The following is a 13655-nucleotide window of genomic DNA, read 5'->3' as shown; positions in this document are numbered from 1 at the left end:
TGTAAAACATTTTTGAGAATGCACATGTAAGAAGTTATCAAGATTATCTAAGCTATTTACAACAAATGAAACAAAGTAAAAAATTTTTATAAAACCTACTTTAAAATTTTTGTTGGGTCACTTAAAATGAAGCCTACTGTATCAAAATATGAGCAATAATTTAAAGGTTGGAAACCATTTAAATTATGTGTGCTTTATTTAAAGAGCCTTTTCCATGTGAGATGGCTCAGTGAGGAAAGGTGGTTGCTGCCAAGCCTGATTAATCTGCGTTTGGTACCCAGAACCCACATGGTCCAACTCCCACAAGTTGTCCACTGACCTCCATGTTTTCTACCTGACACAGTCAAGTGAGCATGCATATACACATGAACACACATATACAAACAAACCCATGTAAAGAGTCCCTTTTGTACAAAGAACACAAGCAGTCAGGTGGTGGTGGCGCATACCTTTAAGCCCAGCATTTGGGAGGCAGAGGCAGGTGGATCTTGGTGAGTTTGAGGCCAGTCTGGTCTACAGAGTGAGTTCCAGGACAGCCAGGACTGTTTCACAGAGAAACCCTCTCTCGAAAAATCAAAAGACTATGAAGCACATTTAAATAATTCTATATTTTGTACTCTAACACATTATTTAAGATTTCCTTAAAAAGGTTTTCTTAAACATGCATAAAACTTCCATGTTCTAAATCTCCTTGCCTAGATGACTGTGTGAGATTAGACACAGTGGTCTGCACATCCTTCCTCCTGCTCTAAAGCACAACCGATGGTCAGCGTCTGTCCTGGCTTCGGAAAGCATACCTGTCGGAGCTCATCGGCCATGAAGAAAGAAGGTGCATTTGCTTTTGGTTGCATATAAGCAACATGAGGTGCAGTTGGAGGATAAATATGATAGTTTGGAAATACCTAAAAAGGCAAGAAGAAGGAAAATACAATCAATTTTTCTCAGTAATTCTTATAATTTTATAAAAGTTTAATTTTTATTTGATAATAATACATTTTGGGACATTTTAAATGTTTTAATAACAGTGAATTAAACACTTCAGACAACAACTCTTAGAAGAATACTTTTTGAATGAATTCATTTCATAAATCTTCTATTTCAATAATTTTTAAATTTATTTTAAAAATAGTAATTTTAAAAAGTATTCGGAGAAAAACATTTTATTCGGTTATAAAATTGCACTAAGAAAGCAAAACTAGCTCTTTGATAGGATTTACAAGTTTTCACATTTCTAGAAGACGTACTACTGTTTTCATTTTACAAATAAGGAAACCACCTCAAATGTACAAAGACTTGAGTGTGAAAACACTGCAGGACTAAGCTTTCCAACAAGGACAAAGGAAGCTGTTTGCCAGCCGCTGAAGAGATCCTTTAGCAAAATTTGAAATTTAACCTAGTCAGACAATCAAGCTGTGCTGTAGAAACCCAGTCCAATGCCTGTTGTTGAAGCTTCCATCATTTTAATGGAATCTGCCTTTTCTTAGTCAAGAGCTATTTACTAATTTCTCTAGTTTAAAAAAAATTCTTTAATGTAGACCAAAGAGTGAGACTGAAGGGAGAAGGTATATGCAGCACGGCGGTGCTTTCTGTCCACCACTCTGCCTGTCCTTTCAGCCCTCTCCTGACATTGGTAATTCTCCCTGAGAAGGACTCATTTCTTCTGCTCATGCACGCTCTCCTCTCTTGCTCTTTGTAAGCCCATCTATCTACCACTACCTCGTCCCATCAGCAGTCTCTGGCTGCTCACAGTCAATCACGGCTCCCTCCCTCCAGTCTCAATCTCTTCCCTCCTGCACTATGACCACTATGGCCTCTGTCACGGCATGCCACTCTGCTATCTGGAACTCTGGCCTTTACATCTTTGCTTTATCTGAGGTATGAGTGACTATCAGTTTGCTTTCAATAACTGAGAGACAACCTACTTTCTTCAACTTCTTCCTAGAGGTAAACCTACCTCTCCAGTAACTAGAAACAAGAGCTAGCCCGTTGACAACTAGGTAACCCTATGGTAAAAACAAGCCCCAACATACTAAAACAAAGTACAACTACAATCTGATTTCTGAATGAAATTAGAAAGGAAGAATCATACCAATCTTAAGACATGAGAATAAGTTAAAAAGTAAAATACTTTGTTATGTCCCTATAAACCTTCCCGTGTGAGGGTGCCCTTCTTGTGAGGAGCAGATTTCCTAAAAGTGCTGATTTCCTCTTTAATGGGAGCCATACCATTCCAGTCACAGGTGCTGGCGTTGTATCTGTATAGAAGTAAGTCGTCCCCCCAACAGTCTCCTTCTGGATCACCTGACCAGAGGATGGAGTCTGAGGAACAGGGTTATTGGCAGGAGTGGAGGCACTAGGCGGCACCATGAAACTCGCTGGGTTTGGAGTGTGGCTTCTTCTTCTAGGAGCAGGAGAAGTGTGTGGAGTAATTTTGGGGGAATGGAGAGGGGAGGATCCAGCAGACAGTGACATTCCTGGGGAAGATGTAAAACAGGGTCTTAGTGGAGCAGTACATTGGTTTTAGAGAGAAAATTTTCTGAAAATAAAATGCAAACACTCATGTGGAAGAAATATTAATTTTAAGTGCAAAGAAAAAAATCTTGTTCTAAGGAAAGCTCCAATTAAAACAAATGCAAAGATGTTTCTTTTTAATATGGTCATTTCCAGATGAATCAGCAACAGGCTGACAAAGTCGACAACCTAACTCTATAGTAAGAATCACCAGAGATTTAACTAATTTAATGAAAACTACCAGAACTGAGACTCTTGAATAACTCTTTTTCTCTGTCTTTTAGAGCTGTTTATTACTGTCCAAATGACACAATGTCCAATATTATGATATTAAAATTCAATTTAATAGACTGGGCGGTGGTGGGCACACACCTTTAATCTCAGCACTTGGGGGTCAGAGGCAGGCGGATCTGAGGCCGGTTGAGTTTGAGGCCGGTCTGGTCTACACAGTGAATTCCAAGACAGGCTCCAAAGCTACAGAGAAACCCTGCCTCGAAAAACCAAAACCAACAAAACAAAATAAAATTCAAATTAATAAAGAGCTAGTAAATTCCTTCAGCCAAATATAAATAGCAAGATTTCTTAGAGAAAGAAAAGGTTAAGACTATGTTAAAATACATGGTGGCAATACACCAAATCTTTAAAAACTTCCTCTTTTGATGCCTGTCTATAACTCTAGACATACACTAAATAGCTGGAAGCTGCTGCAGCTGTGTGTCCAAGTGCAAGTTACTCATCCACAGCCCATGGACACCGCTTGAACAAAGTACCTCTCCCACAGATGCTCTAGGAGGGAGAACCAGTGTTTTTACCCTTTGGAATATTCCAAGCCAGCTGAGAAAACAAGACTGAGTCACATGTAAAAGCATAAAATGATTTACAAAACACTCAAACAGAAATTATACTGAGAGCCACATGCGTAAAAGCAGATGAAATACAAATTAATTAAAGCCAGGTGAAGTTCGTCACAGGTTAATGGAGGTGGCTGGTTTTGAGCAGGGATGGAACAGGCATTCTAGAACTACAAGTCACACTTGTCCAGCAACTGTTTGTTACTTGGTGAATATCTAAAAACCTTCACAATTTGGGGGGAGGGGAGTTATCAAAATCCCTTTGGCCATGGAGCTATCATGAATGGATATGTTTCAATTTGTAGTGTCTCATAAGACATCAAGGCTTTGTTTTCAGAAAACATGGTGAACAAAACTGAGCTTAAGCTGAGAAAAGAACCCTTGTCCTTGAAGAACACTTTGCACTTCTAAGGAGCCTCAACACAATGATGGTATCAGTTTCTGAGCACCTACCAGCATGCAGGGAAGCTAGGTACTAACCATACAATACAAGTCAGAACCTAAACACAGAGTTTATGTCATTCAACCAAAGACACATGTATAAAGTCAACAGCAGAGCCAGGACTCAAACTCAAGCCAACTGAAAATTCTCAACCAAGCACCCCCTAAACTGCTATAACCTAGCTACTACTGTATCAATACAGAAATTTCAAATATATGGAGAAACCTTAAAACTCAACAGCCTTTTCAAAATAAGGGGGAAAAAAGATTAAAATGAACATTATTTAGCTAATGGTATGGGCTACATATACATAGTTTTCCCTAAAGGTAGTTTCTAAGTCTCCTGAGAGGAATATATTAGTTCACTACTTTTCTGTTTATTATCAGCAAAATTTCTGGTGGTTAATTCTGCCCCCTAGCCCATGGTAGACACTAATCTAAATGTTTTCCTAAGCATCAGCCTACTTCATCCTCATACCACAGAAGAGCAAACTAACTTAAAAGCCAAAAGAATTACAAGTAAAAACAGATTTAACAGACAAGATTTGAACGCAGATCCAATCCACTCCAATGTCTGTCTCATATGAAGGAGGAGAAGGATCTACTGCCATTTCAGCAGCATCAGTGATGACTTGTTTTATGTGGGAGGGGATGCAACTAAGCTAAGAGGAAGAAGTTCCAGACCCTTGGTAGGTATACAATTAAAACAAAAACTGAGTCTATAGGACTAAATTCATGTCACCACAGACAACCCAAGGACAATGAGGAGGGAAGCGGCAGAATTTACACTACAAAGTATCAAGGCTTCAATTTCGTGAAACTATTTTAACGTGAAGTAATTACTCAAATACATTGAAACTAGAACATGCTCAATTGTGAACACCAGTTAGTGCCCACATGGACACTGATGGAACACAGCATCTAGTCACTCAGATGTTAAAGGATAAGATGGAATTCCCAAATAGGTGCTTAGACAATGATGTACCTGTTAATTAATACAACACTAAATTATAAACAGCACAAAGGAGTAGGGTGCTGAATTACAATGAACAGATTCTGCCTAATCAAGGGAAGATAATTACAGTAAAGAGCCCGTGGCTAAACACACAACTGTAATTCGAGGATACAGTAGGCAGAGTAGGAATATAACTCTATATCTGAAGACAGTTTGATCTACAAAGTGAATTCCAGGCTAGCCAGGGTCACATAGCAAGATCCGGTCTCAAAAAATGTGTGCACGTGTGTGCATGCATTTCCCCGCCCATGCCTGTAACCACAGAAATTTCCCAAAGGTTTCAGAATCCACTTGTTACAACAAAACAGAGTTCCCAACTAAGAATGATACTGGCAGATATAACGCAAGTTCTTCATTAGAAATTTCATTTCATGTCAGTATCCACCTGCAATTTCTATCTTTCCTTATAAGAAGGCTTACCAGCAGTTATTATAGCACTCTGGTATTCAGTCAACAGAACTCTAAATCATAATAACATAACATGTAACAAATAAGCATAGAAGACAATTTAGAAGAATGAAAACATGAATTTTAAATTCCACAAATTAGCAGTATTCACTGTCATAATTTCTGAATTATCTTTTTTTTTTTTAGAGGGGTGGGGAGGTCAATCATGGCCAGGGTAACACTGTTTACAATTTCAAGCTGAGAAACATAAGTGACTGAAAGAAATAACTACTATAGAGCACTTCCAAAGTGCACAGAAATAGCAGTGAGCAACAATATAGAGGTAGAGTGGTAACCAAAGCTATTAGCAAGCAAAGAAACGAGAGACAGAGGATTCAGGCTGATTTATGGAGGCAAATGTACCACTGCTTTTAGAGGCATAATAGTACTTCTGGATGAGGAGGAGGAGGATGAGGAGGATGAGGAGGAGGATGAGGAGGATGAGGATGAGGAGGATGAGGAGGAGGAGGAGGAGGAGGAGGAGGAGGAGGAGGAGGAGGAGGAGGAGGAGGAGGAGGAGGAGGAGGAGGAGGAGGAGGAGGAGGAGGATTTTCTGGTTCTTTGAGACAGGGTTTCTCTGTGTAGCCCTGGCTGTCCTGGAACTTATTCTGTAGACCAGGCTGTCCTTGAACTCAGGAGATCTGCCTGCCTCTGCCTCCCAAGTGCTGGGATTAAAGGAGTGGGCCACTACATCCAGACAGTACTTCTAGACTTGCAAACAGTGAAAAATTTTAATCAAATTAAATGATTATACAAATTAAAAACTAATATATATAAAATCAGTATTTTTTTCCCCAAACAGAACAACTAGTTTGGACAATACTGCTTCTGAAAACAAGAGCACACTCACACCCCTCTTCAACCCCATGGCGGATATAGATACAGTACTGGAAGAGTGTGCCATACAAGAGCTTATAACACAGCCAGGAATAAAAGACAAGAAAACAACAAAACAAAAGCACAATTTGAAGGCATTTGAAACGGAGCCTTGAGTCCATAAAAATGGAGAACAGAACCAAAACCCCATGCAAAGAAAGAATTCTGGAAAAGATGTATGAACAGTGAATACAGAGCTACATGAAGGGAAGGGAAACCTGCTGGTACAGAAGGGAAGAAAAGGATTATACTGCACTTTGAAAATAGGAACACTGCCTGTCAACACACACACAGAATACACATTGCAGAAGTGGAATGTAAATGGGCACCCAGAAGACGGAAGCACTTGATGAATGCTTCTACTGCCCAGAGGCTATGATCCCAGGAAGCAACCCCACTTGGGAACTCAAGACTGAATGATGGCACATACTAATAATCCTACTACTCAGGAGAAAGTGGGAGGACTTCCAGTTCAAGGATAGTCCGTAGCATGTCGCTAGACCCTATTTCAGATATCAAAAAGTAACAAAATTCAAATGCACAATATTCATGAAAATTCACCCTATTACAAAGTATCCCAGATAACAGCATATAAAGGAAGACATATATATATATATATATATATATATATATATATATGAATATGACCTCACTACTAAAACAAAGAACAAGGTATTTGTTCTTTGAACAGAGCAAATAGGCTCTCTACAAGATAAAAAAAATAGGAGCAAAAGCATCAAAATTAAAGAAAAAAAAGCTCTCAGAAAAAAAAAAAAGCTCTCAGAAGGTGAACTAAAGCAGACGCAAACCAGAAACGGCACTGAGGAGACTAGCTAAAAATAAAATTGGACAGTACAAAAGCTTGATTATCTAGGAGAGAAAAAAAGGTTTTGGAAAGCAAGATTCAATCAGAAAAAAGAAAATAACAAAAAGCAACAAAACACACAACAAAAAACAGCAAACACACCCACACCTCATCAATAAATTCTGAGAGCAAGGGATCTGAGCAGTAAAGAACAAATGATGTGATAGACAAAGACAAAGACAGTACATACTGGAAAACAGACTATCTAAGTAAGAGCAGGAGGAGGAGAAAGGGAGGAGGTAGGTGTGTGTGTGTGTGTGTGTGTGTGTGTGTGTGTGTGTGTGTGTGTGTGTGTGTGTGTGTGTGTATGTACATGATGAAGGCCACTACTTGGACTGGAAAACTAGTAGACTAAGGAAGAAAGACCATTTTTATCTTAAAACTCATTATGATCTCTAAAAAAGAACAAAATAATAGCAACAATTTCAGGACTCGTCACTGGGATTTCTGTGGTGAAAAACAACAATCATTCGTTAAGAAAAAATTCCTCAGCTGAAAGCACTGGAACGTAAAAATAGGTGAATATTGCTTTAAAAAAAAGTCTTAAGATAGTTTAAAGTACAAATGTAGGTAAAATTCTAGAAAACTGTAATACTGAAAAAAGGAAAGGGCAGCTAAAAACCATTAAAATCTATTATTTGCTGGCAGTGTGGCTCAATGGTAGAGGGCTTGCTTAGCAAGCACAACTCCCTGGGTTCTACCCCCAGCACGGAAGAACAAGTGAGGGACTTTTCTTGTACTTTTTACTTAGGAAAGCATGTAAATTAAAACCATAGGATGACAACCACATAGAATCACAACAAGCCAGGTATGGTAGCACACACCTGTAATCCAAGTACTAAGGAGGGCATAAGCAGGAGGCCATCTTAGGCTACAAAGTGAGACCTTGCCTTCTGGGGAAGAGTAATAAACAGAAACAAAATGCATCATGTTCAATACCAATTTCATACTATACGTAAAACAGCTTTTAAAACTCCTTTTAAAAAAATTAGCTGGTCCCTGGAATACAAACAGACATCGTGTGTCTGTAACACAAAGAGGGATGCTCTGTCAGCCTGGACTCTTAGGGGAGTGCCTGGACCCTACCCTGAGTGAAATGACAGACTCTAGATATCCCATAGGGTGGGAGGCTGGGGGAGATAGTGGGGGGCTGCGGGAGGAGGGCGAGGGAACTGAGATTGACATGTAAAACAAGCTATTTTAAAAAAATTAGCTGGGTATGATGGTCATTAACCCCACAGCACATGTAGCAGCCAGGTGGTCGTGATATACACCTTTAATCCCAGCACTAGGGAGGCAGAGTTGGGCAGATCTGTGAGTTTGAGGCCAGCCTGGTCCACATAGGAGTTCTAGGACAGCTAGGGCTGTTACACAGAGAAATCTTGTCTCAAAAACCAAATAAATAAACCAAACCTAAATCCTAAAAGCATGAAACTATAAGAAGAAAACAGGTGTAAACTCCTGTGACCTTCAACAGAGCGATTATCTTGCCACCCAAGGCACAAACAATAAAGGAAAACATGTCAATGTTCAAAATGGGACTAATAAGAACTTACAAGTTTCTGTACTTTATAAGGAGTATTCATGGTAGGAAGGCTGCAGTAAAAGTCTAGTGTGTTCAATAGAAAGAGAACATTTTTTGCACACAATAACAACAACTGAATCAAACAACTATGCAAGCAATTTGACCAGAGATTTCTTCAAAGACAACATACAAATGCCAACTGAGCATATGCAAAGAAACACAGTATCACTGGGGACATGAAAATCAGAACAACAATGGCATATCACATCATTCTCTAGAATGCTTGTAGTCAGTCAAAAGTATGGTACAAATGCCATTAATGAGGAAGGAAGAAATCTGAGCTCTTATTCCTTCTGGCACAGTGTAAAATGGTGCAGTCATCTTGAAAAGTTTAGCAGTTCTTTAAATTATTAAAGTTACCATATGTCCTGGAAATCCCACTGCTATGTATACTTCCCAGTAGCAGTAAGAACAGATGTCCATGCAAAGACTGTATGTGAATACCCATAGCACATGAGAATCACAGCTAGGTGGAAACAACCCAAATATCTACCAACTGAGAAATGGCTTAGTGAAATATGGTATGCTGCATAAACCACAACAAACATCAACCCACACTACTATGGGAACCTGAAAGCATTAAGTGAAAGTGGCCAAGTACATAAGGGCTACTTCATACAAGATGCTAGTCATGTGAAGTACACAGAATGGGCAAGCCTAGGAAACAGGAAAGCAGAGTTGTGGTTCTGAGGACTGGAAAACAGAAGAGCACAGATTATCTACATAGCTCATGGTTACACCTGCACAATCTTGTGAATACACCTAAACCATAAGTAAGGGTCCAGTCCTACAATATGTAAACTAAATACCAACAAAATACTTAGTAATCAGATCATACCAACAACCCAGGTGAATGAGGCAGGGGAGCAATAAAATATAACAGACACAAAACCCACCTTCTTTACATTAACTAGTGGTTAATAAAATAAGCATAAACTACATACAAATTAGTAGACTTTAGAAAAATAACTAAATTCTTATGTTATTCAGATGACAATTATACTCAAACTAAGCTAAAAAAAATATATGCTAGTTCAGCAAAAGTAACAATAATAACAATGGTATGCCCAAGCTAAATCTATCTGTGTAGAAAAGTATGCATTGAGAAAGCCAGAACATAACACTTAAAAAACACAAACAAAAAGGAAGTTAGAAAAACGAATGAGGGAGGTATTACATTAGTAATAGTAAAAGATGAAAACCATAGTCCTCAAGATTTTCTAGGGTTTTATAGGAATTCATCAAGACAACGGGTCCTCTGCAGGGTTCAGTTCCCAGCAACCACATACCAGCTCACAACCATCTGTCTGTAACTATTTCTAGGGTACTCAATGCCATCTTCTGGACTCCATGGCACTGTGTTCCAACACAGAACACATGCATTCATACACACATGCAGGTAAAACACACATAAAATTAAATAAATACATCTAAGAGACAACAGAACAACAAAAAGAAGCTCAAATACACATGAAAAACAAATGTTAAAACAGTTAGAGAAATAGCTCAACAATTAAAAGCACTGTCTGTACTTCCAAAAGGGTTCTTCCTGATTTCAATTCTCAGCACCCTCAGGTCAGCTAACAATCATATTACCAGCAGTTCTGGGGATTCATAGTAGTATTCTGTCCTCTGTGGTGACTGTGTGCATACTGGCAAACGCCTTTACATAGGAAATGAAAATAATAGGATGATAAAACAAACTTCAGGGAAAAGGTGACTAAGTAGTCAGATGTGACAACATGCTAGGCTCTGATGCTATTTTTTTTAATACACTGCAAAGATACAAAAATACAAATGTCAAAAAAGGCCTTTAATCCCAGGAAGCGAAAGCAGGCAGATCTCTGTGAGACAGAAACAGTTAGGTACACAGAGAAATTCTGTCTGGGAGAGGGGAAGGTTGTGTGTGTGTTCTTTTTAAAGGTAAGAAAATGGTAACTAAAAAAGAGTGATTTGCAACATTTTATTAAAGGGTTAACCTGCCAGGGCGGTGGTGCCGCATGCCTTTAATCCCAGCACTCAGGAAGCAGAGGCAGGCGGATCTCTGTGAGTTCGAGGCTGGGCTGGACCGATAGCCTCCAAAACAATACAGAGAAACCCTGTCTCATAAAAACCAAAAAAAAAAAAAAAAAAGGGGGGGGATTAACCCATAGTTCTTGAAACTCATTAGGGAATGCAAAGTGGTTTGCCTTTAATTCTAGCACTAAAGAGGAAGTGACAGGCAGATTTATACAATAAGCGGCCCGCCAGGGGAGAAAATAGCAAGTTCCAGGCCAGCCACAAATACATTCTGAGACCCTGTAAAAAGAATAAAATACAAAGGAACCAGAAGGAAATAAATTATACAACTAATTAGTTATATACACACACATACATACATGCATACATGCATACATGCATACATGCATACATGCATACATTCAAATCCCTCAAACATAAAGGTATCTTTGTGTTCTGATACAGAAATGGAAATTATTTGGGTGCAGTATATACATATATGTACATGTTATGGGTGACCATATCTACATGTTGTAGGTAACCATATCCACATGTGGAGGTCAGGTCAATAACATGTGTCTTCCTCTGTCATTCACCATCGTACTTTTAATTTAATTATTTTGGGATATGTCTGTGTGTGTGTGTGTTGGGAAGGGGACAGACAAGACGACACAGATCGTACTTGTGTGCAATGCCCATGTAGACCAACAGAATGTTAAAAATCTTTTTTCTTGGAGCTTGAGTTATAGGAGGTTGTGAGCCACCAGATGTGGGTTCTGGGAACTGAACTTAGGTCCACTGAATGAGCAAACAAGTGCTTCTAACCACTAAGCCATCTCTCCAACATCTCCATCTAATTTCTAGAGGCAGGGAACCAACTACCTAGACTGACTGTTCCTGTCCCTGCTGCCCAGGACCAGGATTATAGGCAAGTACCTCTGCACCATGCATGCATTTATATGAGCATTTACTGAGAATCCAAACTCAAGTCTTGAAGCTTGCTCAGCAATCATCTTACCCAGTGAGCCATCCCCCTCCCCATCTCATTCCCCCCAGCTCCAAGAAACAGTAATTGAAACTGGCTTCTCAGACTGGTAAAGATAACTGGTGGCTGGCAAGCTAGCTCAGTGGGTAAAGGCATTTACTAACAACTGTGGTGACTAGAGGTCCTCTGGAACGCATATGGTGTAAACCAAGTCGGCAGGATGATCGAGCAGCTAAAGGGCTTGCTGTGAAACCCTGGCTACTAGAGTTTGACCCCTAGACCTCGGTAAAGGTAGGAGGGTAAAGGAGTGAGTGCCTCATGAGTAAATACTAAGATTATTTCAATTCCATTTAAGGCAATTATAAAGGAGTCTTTCCAGGATGAGTAGAATGGCTCATCAGGTCAAAGTACTAACCTTGAAAAAGCATCATAACCTGCATCTGATGTCTGAGCCCACGTACAGGAGAAAAAAATCCACTCCAAAAAGTTGTCCTCTGCCTTCCACTTGTGCTTAGTTGTATGTATGCCACCCCCCCCACACCCACGCCCACAAAACCAATTTTTTGCCAGTTGGTGGCGAGGCACCAGCACTTGGGAGGCAGAGGCAGGAGGATATCTGTGAGTTTGAGGCCAGCTTGGTCTATAAAGTGAGTTCCAGGACAGTCAGAGCTACACAGAAAAACCCTGTCTCAAAAAAACAAAAGCAACTCCCCAAAGAACATACAAATAACCATTATTAAAAAATTGCAATTATTTTCTTCAATGGGAAAATTTAAAATAGATGTTTCCTCAGAAACAAATATATCCAAAGTCCCCAGAAAGATGTTCATATAAAACTGCAAAACACTGCTGGTTTATTTTTTTTTTCCCCAAGACAGGGTTTCTCTGTGGCTTTGGAGGCTGTCCTGAAACTAGCTCTTGTAGAACAGGCTGGCCTTGAACATAAAACACTGCTTTTAAAACTGAGAAAGACTAAAGGGATGGCTCAGTGGTTAAGAGCACTAGCAGCTCTTCCAGAGGTTCTGAGTTCAATGTCTAGTAACCATCTCTATGGATCTGGTGCCCTCTTCTGACACAAAGACATATATGCAGATAGAGCACCCATACATTACACAAACAAGTAAATAGACAAGCAGCTGGGAACAAGACAAAAAAGTCATGTGCCCAAATTATCTAACATCAAGTTAAGAAGCGAGCTAGCATATGAGAAGGAAAAAAACAAAACAAAACGTAAAGCCAGAAATAAAACTACCATTTGCAGAAAACACACCAGCTATTGTGTTTCTATACAACACAAATAGCCAGGAAAACACGGCTTAAGGGAATCAATTCTGATACTGAAAAGATATCTGACAACCATGTAAAAGATCCAAACTCAAAGCTGTAATATTTCATGGAAAGTGTTAAGATAAACATGTTAGAGACAATCTGGAAAAAGAAATGAAGGATGGAATTCTCTTCCAGAGAGACAGTGCTGTAAATAGGATTCTTTTCACTTCTTATAACAACTTGCTCTACAAACACCAGCCCCCCCTCGCCCCCCCCATCAACACAAGACACGTTTGGGAGCTGGCCACAGTGTACAGCAACCTTTAATTCACTAAAATAAGACATTTAAAAGTAACAACATCAGAAACACAGTGAACACTCCCTATGCTGTTGCTTATAAGTAAAGCTGCTTTACAATTTAACCCTTAAATGCTTCAGTAAATTTTAGTGATTAAAAACACTTTGAGTTTAAGACCCTTCCACACATTCAGAAAATCACTAGAATGCATCCTGCTCAACTATGATGTATCACTGTGACGCACACCAATGGTAAGAGACAAAGATATAACAGAAATCTAAAGGAATACATGGCATGGCCTAGGAATACACTCTGCACTCTACATGTGCAATTTACATGCAAAGAAACCTGTGAGGATTTGGTGCCCAAAGTTTTTACTATGGTCTGATAGCAAAGGTATCCTAGACTAGCACAAAAGAATTATGAAGTCTGCAAAGAAATAGACTGTGCAACATAAATAGAATGTTTCTGCCAAAAAGACTGAGAAGTCTTCTAAATTCAAGTTCTCATATAC

General features: G+C 39.3%; 1 protein-coding gene across 1 annotated transcript in view; it reads right to left on the bottom strand.

The window, feature by feature from the left end:
- The window catches only part of Pan3 (poly(A) specific ribonuclease subunit PAN3), a 120490-nt gene that overhangs the window by 25440 nt on the left and 81395 nt on the right, over window positions 1-13655 (bottom strand). Inside the window, 2 exon segments of the mRNA XM_005083181.3 lie at window positions 798-902; window positions 2227-2474. Of these exon segments, the coding sequence (XP_005083238.1) occupies window positions 798-902; window positions 2227-2474 (353 nt within the window).

Source organism: Mesocricetus auratus, unplaced genomic scaffold (genome assembly GCF_017639785.1).
Source record: "Mesocricetus auratus isolate SY011 unplaced genomic scaffold, BCM_Maur_2.0 Super-Scaffold_100008, whole genome shotgun sequence".
Lineage (NCBI taxonomy): Eukaryota > Metazoa > Chordata > Mammalia > Rodentia > Cricetidae > Mesocricetus > Mesocricetus auratus.
Note: the sequence above shows the minus strand (reverse complement) of the source record. Positions and strands in the feature narration are given on the sequence as shown.